Source organism: Dermacentor variabilis, unplaced genomic scaffold (assembly GCF_050947875.1).
Source record: "Dermacentor variabilis isolate Ectoservices unplaced genomic scaffold, ASM5094787v1 scaffold_12, whole genome shotgun sequence".
Lineage (NCBI taxonomy): Eukaryota > Metazoa > Arthropoda > Arachnida > Ixodida > Ixodidae > Dermacentor > Dermacentor variabilis.
This window is the reverse complement of record NW_027460280.1, coordinates 9743527-9756014: the sequence shown is the minus strand read 5'-3', so window position 1 is coordinate 9756014 and position 12488 is coordinate 9743527. Positions and strand designations below refer to the sequence as shown.

Below are 12488 nucleotides of genomic sequence, written 5' to 3'. Positions count from 1 at the left end.
TAAATACACGTCTGACTGTTTTTAACCCCGTAACAATATATTTAAATACACTTATAAGTCTCCAATGAATCCACGTATCTAAGAAAAAGTCACTATACATAATGTGTCAAACAAGGCAAATAAGCATGCTGCGCAAACACAGATTCACAGAATCCTAGATCCCGCTGCCATTCCATCCACTCCACCCGATGTATCACGTGCGCTATGCGCTTGCTCCCCCCTTTTCTCTTTTGCACACACAAGATTGCGTCACCATCGTCGGCTCACCCATTTAACCCCCCACGCCCCACGCTTTCACTCGCACATACAGCATGCGGCGCTCGGTCACGATGTTATCCCCCTTGGACTTTATATGAAACATGAGGGTGACGGCGACTGCACGAATGCGCCTGGAGTGTATATAATTGCTATCACAATAATATAATAAGAGTATCCGGCAACTGAACCGTCCCATGGCCCATTACTTCCCACAAAAGAAGAAGTAATGAAATGAACTTTCACATGGACAATTCACTGGGCCGCAACAATGTATTTTTTCTTTCTTTTGTAGAGCCAGGGCACGGAAATGAAAAAAACACAAAGGAAAGCGTGTTGGCCACAACCGAATGCCTCTTTAGGCACCTAATGTGGCTACTGAAGGAATATTGAAGAAAATGTGAGACGCTTGCTCCACCGAGAACCATACGCATACTGCTCGGTATCCTACACTGGCAAGACAAGACTTTCCGGAGAGGTTGCGCCCAAGCGAACGCGGTGCAATCCGTCGAGTCCCCAAGTGATGGCGGCGAGCGACCATTGTTTCTTTGTCTCGTCTGCTAGCCAGAAAGCGTCCAAAACTCTGTCAGTTGAAAAGCTACTCGGCCAGAGCAAACCGAACGCGCACCGAAGTGCACCGCGCGGTGGTCGGGGCAACACGAGAAGAGTGTATGCGCTCTGGCTGGCTCTGGCAGCGCACAGCTAAAGCAGCGAAAACAAAAAAATTGAGGAGGCTCAGTGTGTTCTTGCCAATAAAAGCCAAAGTAGAAAAATAATTAAGAACGCAGTTACCTTGGCTGGCTTTGGCATCTTGACATGGATGCTTTGGCATAGGTGAAAGAAATATGTTGATATTTTTTTACGTGACATGACGGCACAAATGAACCGCTACAAAGCTTCGTCTCATCGGACCTCGCTGCGTGCTTTGTCAACTTGTCTGATAGTGTGTTGATTTGGCTGTCTCGTTGTATGTTCCGATGTAAAACTTTAGAAAAGTCAATGCACCTTTGGCATCAAATGTTTATAACAGCGTTAAACCCACAAACTTCCGCAACTGAAAATCTAAAGCCCAACTTTGGAAATCTCAATGTACCTTTCACATCAAAAGTTTATGAGATTTATACCCACAAAGTTTCGGAATTGACATCCATGCGCTCCGTAGATTCCGCGGCCTCCACAAGATGCTGCAGCGAGCCCGTTCGCCATCAAAACGCCCTTGAAACTTTGTGCTCGGATGCGGCTGCTTGCGTTATGCCACTCCCAATACATGGGCGTTGCCACGAAATCCAGCCCCAGTTCGCAATGGTCATGGTGAAATGTCTTTTCGGGCGTGAAAAAGACATTCTAGACAAAATCCAGAATGATTTCCAGCGCCCGAGGTTGCTTTGGTTGGCGGTGCATGGAAAGCATGAAAAAATTTCGGGGGGGGGGGGGGGGGGTTAAGTTAGTCACAGCCTTAGCTTGTGACTAACTTAATATGGTGTCTTGTGTGTTTGCATATAGCTGCTTTGTATTTACATATCCTACTCATTTGTAATGGGAGGTCCCCTGTACAGTCTGCTGACTATGGGACCTCCATTTCTATGTATGTATAATCCCATTTGTAACCTTATTATTATGCACAATAAAGAACTCTGACTCTCAACCCATGGCACACCGTATGAGTTTCTTTTGTAGCAGTTAGCTACGTTTGGGTGGATGTCTCATTTTCCCTTTATTAATTACCTCTCTCCACCTTGCGGGTTTCCGCAGAACTATTACGTCAAGCTCTTGCCTCTGCTTCTGAGTTGTTGATAAATTCGACTTCACTTGCCATCTGCTAGCCGCCTAGTTTGCCCCGGAAAGGCGGTGGTCCCGGGTTTGAATCCCGGACCAGGACGAATTTTTTTTTTTTCTTCAACTGTGAAGCTTTTTTTCAAGGAACCTGTGTGGGTTTCTTTTGTAGCACTTAGCTACGTTTGGGTTTATGTCTCATTTTCCCTTTATTAATTACCTCACTCCACCTTGCGGGTTTCTGCAGAACGATTATGTCATATACTTGGCCTTTAAAGCAGAGGCTCCTCTCAGGCTGAAGGTTAAAAAACAAACTTGCCTCACCTTCATTAAACACATTTCGGAGCTCACATCCCACGATGAGATACCAGCAACATATACGCTATCTAATTGCTCACAACTAAAGGCCGTTTCACATGGTGCAATTCTCAAGTGAGCGACACAGCGATATCCCTCGCTCTCCGACAACCGCGACCATTGCAACTCCCCGTGACTGGGTTCCGTCAAGTTGGTCGCACCATCGGGAGTTGTAGCAATAGCTGAGATTTCGGGTGGGCCAACAGCAAACGCCGTCGAAATAGGGGTTTTTCTGGTGATGTCCATTTCACTATGTCTTGTGCGGTGTGTCTACAGTCAGAGACTAGGCAATTGTAAAGGTGCAATGCTATTTGAGAACACAAAGCATGCTTCGTATTCTATTTTTCAATACTAGAAAACCAAATCAAACATATTGTTACATGCGGAAAGACAGACAAAAGAGACTATTTACACTGTATTTACAAGAGCAGCGAAGCCAGAGACCAAGATGGTAACCAGCTCGTGCCAAGCCCAGATGCCAGTCTTTGTCTTCCTTTACGCCATGTCTCATAAGCGCCTGTTGTATTGCAACACAAGCCCCAGGGACAAAAATGCCGTCCCGGTGCTGCTAGATATCTATGGCAAGCAGAGAGTTGTAGGGCTAGTGCCTGGCGACGTGGATAATATCACTGGCGGTCGAAACGGAGGACGTTGTGAGGCTGACTGGAACGATTTCAAAGGTGACATCAGTGACTTCACGAACCAAGCGATATGGGCCTTTCTAACAAGACAGGAGTTTTTCACAAAGACCTACTCGATGACAAGGCATCCAAAGGATGTAGGGATCGAGGTACAGTTCTCACGGAATGAAATGGGACACAGAGCATTTAGTAGAACACCACATATGTCGCGAGTACGGGCTCCCACGTACCAAGATGTGGAATCAGCTTTACTTTGCTGGCTGCAGAAAGCAAACACAGCCCCCGTTCCCGTCAATGGAACGATACTGCGGAAGAAGGCCAACGACTTGGCTCTACAACTTGGGCATGAAGAGTTCAAGTGTAGCAATGGATGGTTCAGCCATATTAAAGAGCGCAATAATTTGATTTTCGTAGCCGTCTGTGGCGAGAGTGGCAACGCAAACGAGAGCGACGTCGACAACTGGAAGAAACACACGTTGGCTCCATTGCTTAGCGAGTACGGTGCAGACAATCTGTACAACCTTGACGAGGCAGCCCTTTTTTACAAGATTCTGCCCACAAAAATGTTCACAGTGAAGGACACCGTGGTCAAGGGTCGAAAGCAGGGCAAGGAAATAATTACCGTTCTGTTCGGCATGAACATGTGAGGTAAACACAAGCTGCCGCTATTTGTAGTTGGAATGAGTGGCAAGCCTCGCTGCTTTAAAAATGCACGGCTGCCGCCAAGGGATGAGCTTATCTACCAGCACAACAAGAAAGCCTGGGTCACAGGCGCAATATTTGAAAATTACGTTCGGCAGCTTGACCGCAAGTTCGTGGCCACAGGCAAGAATGTAGTCTTCGTTGTTGATGATTGCCCGGTGCATGGTGACATCCCACACCTGAAAGCTATCGGGTTGGTATTTCTTCCTCCGAACACCACGTCGATCTCGTAGCCAATGGACCAAGGCGTCATTCACCACACAAGGAAGATTTACCGCCACCACCTGCTCAAGCCCATGCTCCTTTGCTACGACAATGGCAAGGAGTATTCCATTCACCTCCTCGGGGGCCATATGTATTATTGTGTATGCATAGAAGCAAGTGGAACCCACTTTGGTCATGCGGTGTTTTGAACACGCTAGCTTCTTGAAGGAAAGCACCATTGATGCTGACTATTCGTGTGCACTTGTTGAAGGAGGAGCCGAGTATCGCAACCACATCAATGCACTCTGCGCAGAGGATAGCGAATCCGGTGCAGTCGGCTTCACCGAGTATCTGAACTTTGAAAATGATCAACAAACGAGCTACTCAAACTTGGAGAGTGAAGCTACCGCTGATGCGACCATGTGCGATGATAGCGACGATGACGACGCTAACGAGCCTTCCCAAGCCGCTCTCGGGGAAGTTATCAGATCGCAGAACGTTATCCGCAGTTTTGTTGAGTGCCACGGTGGAAATTCTCAAATGCTGCACGTAGTTGGCCAACTAGAAAACATGACCCTTGGAGCCTCGAACTACAGGATGCGGCAAACCAGCATTTCTGATTACTTTAAGTAATTGAAAAATCGCTGAATAAAGGTAGCGCATTCCTGCAGCAAAATTTTTTGCTTGGGTTGCATTTTTTTGTGTGTTCAGTTAATTCGAAAACCCGCTTAATTAGAAGATTTTTTGCAGTCCCAATGACTTCGAATTAAAGAGGTTTTACTGTATACTGTGCTGAGGAAAGTGTATGTCATCTTGAAAAAGATAAGTACACTTGTCGAAACATAGGCTCCCGCTTTCACCTTGTTCTTGTTTTGCTCATCGTCTTGAATTTCTATCTCCCGCCTTCCCCCTGTTTTCCTTAGATATCAAAAAGGCATTTGACACAGCTTCTCACAATATATTGTTATATAAACTCAAAAGTTATGGCTTCAGCGACAGCTCACTTCAGTTGTTCTCGAGCTACTTGTCCTCGTGCATACAAAAAGTGGTGATTAACAATAATGAGTCCACATACAGTACCATAGTATGCAGGGTACCTCAAGGATCCGTAGTCGGCCCTGGACTTCTTTCATGGTACATAAATGATCTTCCCAAAACACTGGTGTATTCTAAAACATTAATGTACGAGGACAATACAGCCATAAAATTCACAGGAGATAGTCTGTCAGCACTACAGGCCAACATAATGTCCGAGTGGACATAGCTAAGCAATTGGTTTATTGAAAACAAATTAATACTAAATTCTGAAAAATGAAGTACGTTGTTTTTCGATCTAGAAGAAAGAACACTGATACTACATCAATAAAGCTCTATCTGCACAACAAGCCAACCAAACAAGTTGTTTCTTTTAAATATTTAGGTATGTTTTTGACCACACCTTCATTGGGAAGAACAAATCCACAATGTTTGCACAAAGGTGGCATATGGTTGTACCCTAATTTAAGCATGTCACTGCTTTACCCCTTTCTGTGCTTCAGACATTGCGCTTTACTTTTTGCCATTCTCATATAAGCTATAGTATAGAATCATGGGGTGTAACATACAGTGCAGTCCACTTATAACGATATCGAGAAAGACGAAAAATATGATCATTATAACCGATGATCGCTATATCTGGACTGCAGTTATTAAAAAATTTTTTTGAAAATAAGAAACGCGGAACATACCTCTGCAGCTCCGAACTCGAATTCGCTACTTGCTCTAAAGAACAGATAATGTAGAAAGTAGGCTGTGAAAAACAAACTTTATTTCTAGCCCCAATGACTGTGTCAAGGGTTAGGTGCGCCGAAATAGTCCGAAATCTGCACTTGATTTTGCGGCAGCTTCAGCTTCACAACCGCGGTGTGCATGGATTCCAGCGGCTGCGCGAACACTGGCGGTAATCCTTTAGCATGTACAAAATCAATTAAGGAGTCTATCAACGACAGTGCACTTTGCATGGACATCGAGGTCGGGGTCAAGGAGCCACTGTAAATCTCGTTGTCACTGTCGCTGCTGCCGTAGCCACCGTCACACAACTTTGCCGTCGGTCGAGACAGCAGATCTTCGGCGATCGCCTCATCGGTGACCTCATCGCAGAACGAGGCAGCACTGTCTGCAGTCAAAAACTCCTCCTTTGACGCACCACCTGTGTCACCAGTAGGAACGAGCTCCCAGAGCTCGGTTATGCCAGTGGCTTCCACCATGTTGGTCTCAGTGGGTTGGGGAAGTTCGTCCTTACGCACAAAGCCCGCCTTTTTGAAGCAATTGGTGATGAACCACTGGTAAACCGCCTCTTCAACATCGGCGTACAAAGGGTCTCTAACCCTTTTCCGCTGATCGGCATGGCCGCTGATAGCTCCTGCCTTCACAATCGCGGTGCTCCCAGTTTTCAAGATGGTTGATATCGTTAACTGAGTGAGCTCATACTTCTTCACAAGGGCACTCACCTTGAAGCCGCATCGAGAGTCCTGAAAAATATCCACCTTCGTGGCAAGCGACACAGCTCTGCGCTTTGTCGGCGCCATCTTCGAAGTGGGTTGAACCATTCGTTGCACGCTGCTTCGGTGGTGTCAGCCTGCTATCGCGAGAGAGAGACGCTGGACGGGCTCCACCGTGCCGCTTGTCGCTTTTTTTTTTCTTTCTCTCTCTTTCGGAGCGACTGTGGCCGACGCGCATGATCAGCTAGCGCCAACTTGTGGCACGCTGCGCCTGCTCAGGTACTCTCCGGTGCGCGGTCGGGGCGGGACGTGCTGCGCGGTAATGGCGGCAGATACGAACTTACGGAGGTAAACATCGCCTCGTCTCGACATCGTTCGTTTCAGGGAACTAAGCAATGCAAATGTTACGATTATTTGGCATGGAAAACACCGTCCAGACGGCAAAATTTTGATTGTTATATCCAATATGCGGTGAATAACCTATCATTATAAATGGTTTTTTTCCCCATAGACCTAATGCATAGAATGACACTCTCATGTCGACCCATCGTTATAACCGATATATAGCGTTATATGTAGTATTGTTATAAGTGGACTGCACTGTATATGTCATATCTAGAACCACTACTACGACTACAAAAGAGAGCGCTAAGCATAATAGGTGGTAACTGTGTGAATGCTAAGAACACTATATTTCAGGAACAACGTACACTATCAGTTTCGACACTTTATAATTATAAGATTGCCCATTTTGTTAACAAAACAATAGGTACCAGCTTTCCCCTCTCCTCCGCTCTTTTAACCCTACCATCACATAACAATAGACATGCATCAAATGAGAATTTTAATTTGCCTACATGCTGTAATTTATATGGAAAATGATTAATTGAATTTCACGGGACAAAAGTTTGGAATCAACTACCCTAGCCTAGTAGTTAAAAGTAGCACAGAACTTTATATAGTGGTGTGAAAATACTGTATTGGCAATATTAAGATTTGTAAACAGTCCTTTTCACATGCTGTTGTCAGTGTGTTCTACTTATTTTACCTGTTATATGTTGTAATGATGTGATTATAAACACGCCTTGTTATGTTCTTTTTTTTATCAGGCTTCATTATTTGTATACATATATATTTGCACTGCTAACCTGTTCAATGTATTTTCCACTAGACCAACCACTCGCCAATGCAGGCTATCGGTCCAGACAGTTTGCAACCATCCCTTGTGATTTATCAATAAATTGAATGAATGAATGTACAGCAGCTCGCTGCGATGGCATGCAGATGCCTCAAATCCCTCGTTGCACGCCTGCACTGCAGACAATTGTAGCTTGCCGAGATCTTTGGCAGGTAAAATGATCACCATAAAGAAACCAAACAAGGTGGGAAGCATCACATGGGCAGTTCTATGGGTGCTCTTCATGCACCCAATCTCAGTTATATCTAAGCAGGAAAATGTAAATTTTCATAGCCAATTATCTTAAGAATGGATAGCGTTTCTATATTTATGTAAGTTACTTTTACTCTCTGCGGCACCCACCTCCCATACTACCATTGCAATATTGGCTTTAATAGCAGTAATTAAGAAGTTAACCAATCTTAGTAACTAGCAAACAGACTACAACAGCTGCTCAACTATCTTTTGTCCGAATAGAGAAGAAAGCATAATTGCATCGAGGTAATCCTATTTTTTAAAATCTGCTTTCATTTAAATAAGACCACATGGTACAATAAAGCTAAAATAAAATCCAAGGACACCTAAGCACTTCTTAGAAGTTGTAAATGCGAAAGCATTAATGTCCAATTGAACGCCGTTGAGCAGTCCGAGTTTTGAGCTGCCCGAGCCAGCAAGCAGCAGCAGCAGACTGCAGTGCCAACGAAGCATGCCATTAACGTCCTGCACGACGAGGGACAGAGGAAACAACAGCGGCCACCAAGGCCGGCAGGAGCGTAGCAGCTAAGCCCAGTGGGGGGTGAGAGAGAGGCAGGTAGCGGTGATGCCCTCTCCCCTCAAGCAGCACCTGGTGTGCTACCACAGCAGTAGGTGTTCCCTTTCGCCTGCTGTGCTCCATCGAGGCACGCTTGTGACATGGCGTCACAGCCATTGGGAATTTAGGTGCCGTTTCGCTGTTACAGACAACAGACACTGGCTTTTTCGCTCAATGGGCCATCTGATTCTTTTGCATCAAAGGCTTTAGAGCTTTGCAATTATTTGTTTATAAGGAGCAATATATGCCATTTTATGACATTATCAATAGCCTGGTATGAAGCCTAAATCTTGCACAGGTAACTTTTCCCCCTTCCAGGGGGCACATAAATATAACCAGATATAAGGTATCGAAAAACTAAAATTATATTTGGAATAGAAGAATATGAACTCTATTTTGTGGACAAACTTAATCCAATTAGCTGTATTATCAAAGAAAGTGGATCTCTTTAAACACTGCATATTGCGTAAGAGGAACTTACAGTAAAATTCTGGACTGTGTACTGCACTTGTATCTTCTGTAAGGGCACAAAAATGATCTTGTCCAAGCTGGGAATGTTGACCTGCGAAACATGTTTATTCCAGAAAAACTGTGTGCTCATCACAAAACAGTAGTCACAAAATAAGCTATCTTTAAAAATGGCAAAATGAGCAGACTCAGTTAGAAAGAAGTGAACAGGCGCTGCACATGTGTACCCAGCTGAAATACAGTTGGCTCGAGTTGAACAACAAGCACAAATATTGTAAGTATTGTATTGTCGCAAGGCGGAGAACCCGCAAGGTTCTCCGCCTTGCGGGTTTCCGCAGAACTATTACGTCAAACACTTGCCTTTGCTTCGTGTTGGCGACAAATTCGACTTCGCCCTGCCATCTGCTAGCCGCCTGGTTAGCTCAGATGGTAGGGCAGCTGCCCCGGAAAGGCGGTGGTCCCGGGTTCGAGTCCCAGACCAGGACGAATTTTTCTTCAACTCTGCAGCTTTTCTTTCGAGGAACCCGTATGGGTTTCCTTTGTAGCAATTGCTACGAACGGGTGGATGTCTGATTTTCCCTTTATTTATATATAGCTTCATGCCGTATCGATATCTTCACATCGGCAGTACGAATTAAGTGAAGCCAGCCACACTCCGCCCCCAACACATCTCGGAAACTTCAAGATTACGCAACCACCAGTACTGAACAAGCAGGAAGGCAGCACACAAGATGCCACGTAATCTTGGCATGCCCACACTTTGCACACACACGGCACATTACCTCTAAAACAGGACACATGGGCTGCGTATGCGCTCAGCCACGCTGACACGCATGCGCGGCATGCACATTGATGTGGCTTCACCCTTCTAAGTGCCCTCTGCGTTTGTGCTTGGAGGTCATTCTGATCTCTGAGGCTCATCGTTCTGCCAGGCCGAAGCACCACCGTGATTTCGGGACGGAAAGTTAACACTATAGTTAACGCATAGTTAACACTATGCGTTAACTGATACGCACGCAATAAGCTGGTACAGTTTATACGGTTACAAAACACATTATGTTCAATGGCCACTGAGTGAGGGGTTTGACTTTACAACTTTTAAAACGAAACTACTGTTTAAACGGGTACGGTTTAACAAGGTTTTACTGTACATGGTTTTCTATGGACAAGACATAAATATTGAAATAGTTATACAGTCGACTTCCATTAATTTGACCAGGACGGAACTGACGAAATTGATCGAATTATGTGATAGGTCGAATTTAACAAAATGCAGAATAAACTTCAAAACACACTGCTAAGTCATTTGGCAGTAGTTGCCCTATTCTAACATGCCCCAAATCAAAATGCGCACTGCTTTCTATGTGTCCAAAGTAGAATACTAATGTAAAAATAACATTGAAGCTTCTAAACAAATTAGACATCGAATGTGTGCTCAATTTTTTGGCAAGAAAAATTAGCGAAGGTCTAACATATGGTGTACAGTGGCAGCCAGTTTCCTTGGGGATACTTGTGGAGGTGTGCAAGTTCACGCCCACGCACCCACACATACGCAGACAGTGTGGCACAGCTCGTACACAAACAAACCCGGTGTGACCCTGGTGATCAGCTCCTCTCTGTTATCACACGCTCAGGCTGCCTCACATCAGCAAGCCTGGCCAGCCTGGCTACGATGTGGTACAAGCAACTCTCAGTGAGGCAGATTTATGTCATGCAAGAAAGTGCAGTTTCTTTCCTTTTTGCGATGATTTAATAACTCTAAAATAAAAACTATGGATGCTATGGACATACCGGGTTCTTCTCGTGATCAAGCTGTGAAGCGCTGTGCAAGAAGGACGGAGAAGCAACGCAAGCGGCAGCAGGCCGACCGCGAGTCAACTGACTCCGAAGTCCTCGCATCTGCAGATCGCTTTCAAGATATGGTGCGTGCTGCTGTCCAAACTACGCAGTTGCTACCAGAGTACAAGCACCCCCCCCCCTCCCTTGCTACCTTCCCACTTTCCCCCCTTGTGCATGATTTGGCTCACTGCCTCACGCCACTTGCACATACAGCATATGGTGCACAGGGACGATGTTATCGCCCTTGGACTCTATATAGAACATCCCGGCGACCACGACGGCATAACTGTGCCTGGAGTGTCCAGCTCATTACTATTGCAGTTCTTTAGGAATGACACAAACACGCTTGCGCGTGACTTGCATTCATGAAGTGAAACGTCACTGTATTCTTTTTTAAATCGTTTACTGAATGAACAAGTGCACCTTGTACACCAATGTGACTTATACACTTTCTTTTTTTTAAAAAAGACTGCCATTTTGAGGGGGGTGCGACTTATACAAAGGTGTGGCTTATAAACCGGAAAATACGATACTTGTATTTCGTCTGCCTAGTCTTTGTGCTGTTATCACAGTTTTGAACAGCTACTCCTTCATAATGTGGAACATAACCATCACAAGCACAGCTCAATGAGGAAGAGTGAGGTGCAGTAATCAAAAACATGATTGCTGTAGGCACAAGAAGATAGGCACAATGCGTAATTTTTAGGCATTGGATAAGCTTGGAAAGATTACTCCTCCTTAGGCCAGTAAACGGTGCGACAAAAAGAGCAATTGTTATGATGGTTGGTTTTACATGGGACAAATAATAAGTTGTGCGAGTGCATATACAACATCAAAAATAAAAGGGACGGTGGTTTCCTATGCAGTGAAAGCCCATGTTGAATAACTGCACACAAATCACAAGAAGTGAGTATCAGTTAACGTGAAAGATTATATTAAGCATAAAGGACAGTGTGTAGCAGTGCATTGATTCTTTTTCTTTTTTTTTTGCCTGGTAAAGAGCTAGCATTTTTTAGCTGGTGAAGTAAGACTGAGAGCTGACAAAAAGAAAAAAACTGTCATCCACACAACAGAAATTACAAAGAAAACCCTCTCTCAGAAAAGGTTCAACAAAATGCAACACTAGTGAAAAGAAGCTTGTTGCACAACTGTTTGTTGAACAGTTTGTTGACTGATGAGACAGACAGCTCAAATTGCTACTGATACTGAAGACCACTACGAATCAGATACCCCAAATTTACTCCCACATATTTAAACTAATCACGACTCTTGTGCATTGTGAACAAAGAACCTCCATAGGTTCAAAGATACTCACTCAGCCAGCGACTGCAAGGTGAAATGCATCTCACCTGGAAAAAAAAGATGGTGCTATGGCGACCAAACGCCAGTACAGGGTCAATGATCCGTGCTGAAGCTGACACCTGGATAACCACAAACTGCCAGCTCAGCAGCGGCAGTGTGTTTGGGTCTGCCTGCAACACAGCAAGCCAATAAAATATGTACAAAACGTGCCTTCACCCAGACCAGCTTTACTGTGTTACGTGCTTACAAGCTTGTAACGTGGTTACAGGTTACGTGGTTACAGGAGCAAAAAAAATATGAGCTTCAACTGATTTCAAAGTAAGAATGTGCCTACATATGTAAGAAAGGAAAACACATAAAAGCATTATAGGTCATATCATGACACTTAAGCCATTACTGTACCCTGTAGGAATTTGTAGTGATCGGTATTGAAGGAGCTGTGCTCACACTGCATTTCTGCGGTGTCTGCAATAATACTG

The 12488-nt window shown here is 44.7% G+C and overlaps 1 protein-coding gene across 11 annotated transcripts in view; it reads right to left on the bottom strand.

The window, feature by feature from the left end:
• Vps8 (vacuolar protein sorting 8) overlaps positions 1-12488 on the bottom strand; it is a 947651-nt gene that overhangs the window by 694097 nt on the left and 241066 nt on the right. For 10 of the 11 annotated variants that reach the window (XR_012825005.1, XM_075677146.1, XM_075677136.1 and 7 more), the window contains 2 exons: positions 12057-12179; positions 8882-8962 (listed from right to left, as the gene is read on the bottom strand). Coding sequence is in view for 10 of the 11 variants with exons in the window: in XM_075677146.1 (XP_075533261.1) it covers positions 8882-8962; positions 12057-12179 (204 nt within the window). In the remaining variant the exon portion in view is untranslated. The remainder of the gene's footprint in view (positions 1-8881; positions 8963-12056; positions 12180-12488) is intronic. The other variant, XM_075677140.1, reaches the window with a different exon arrangement.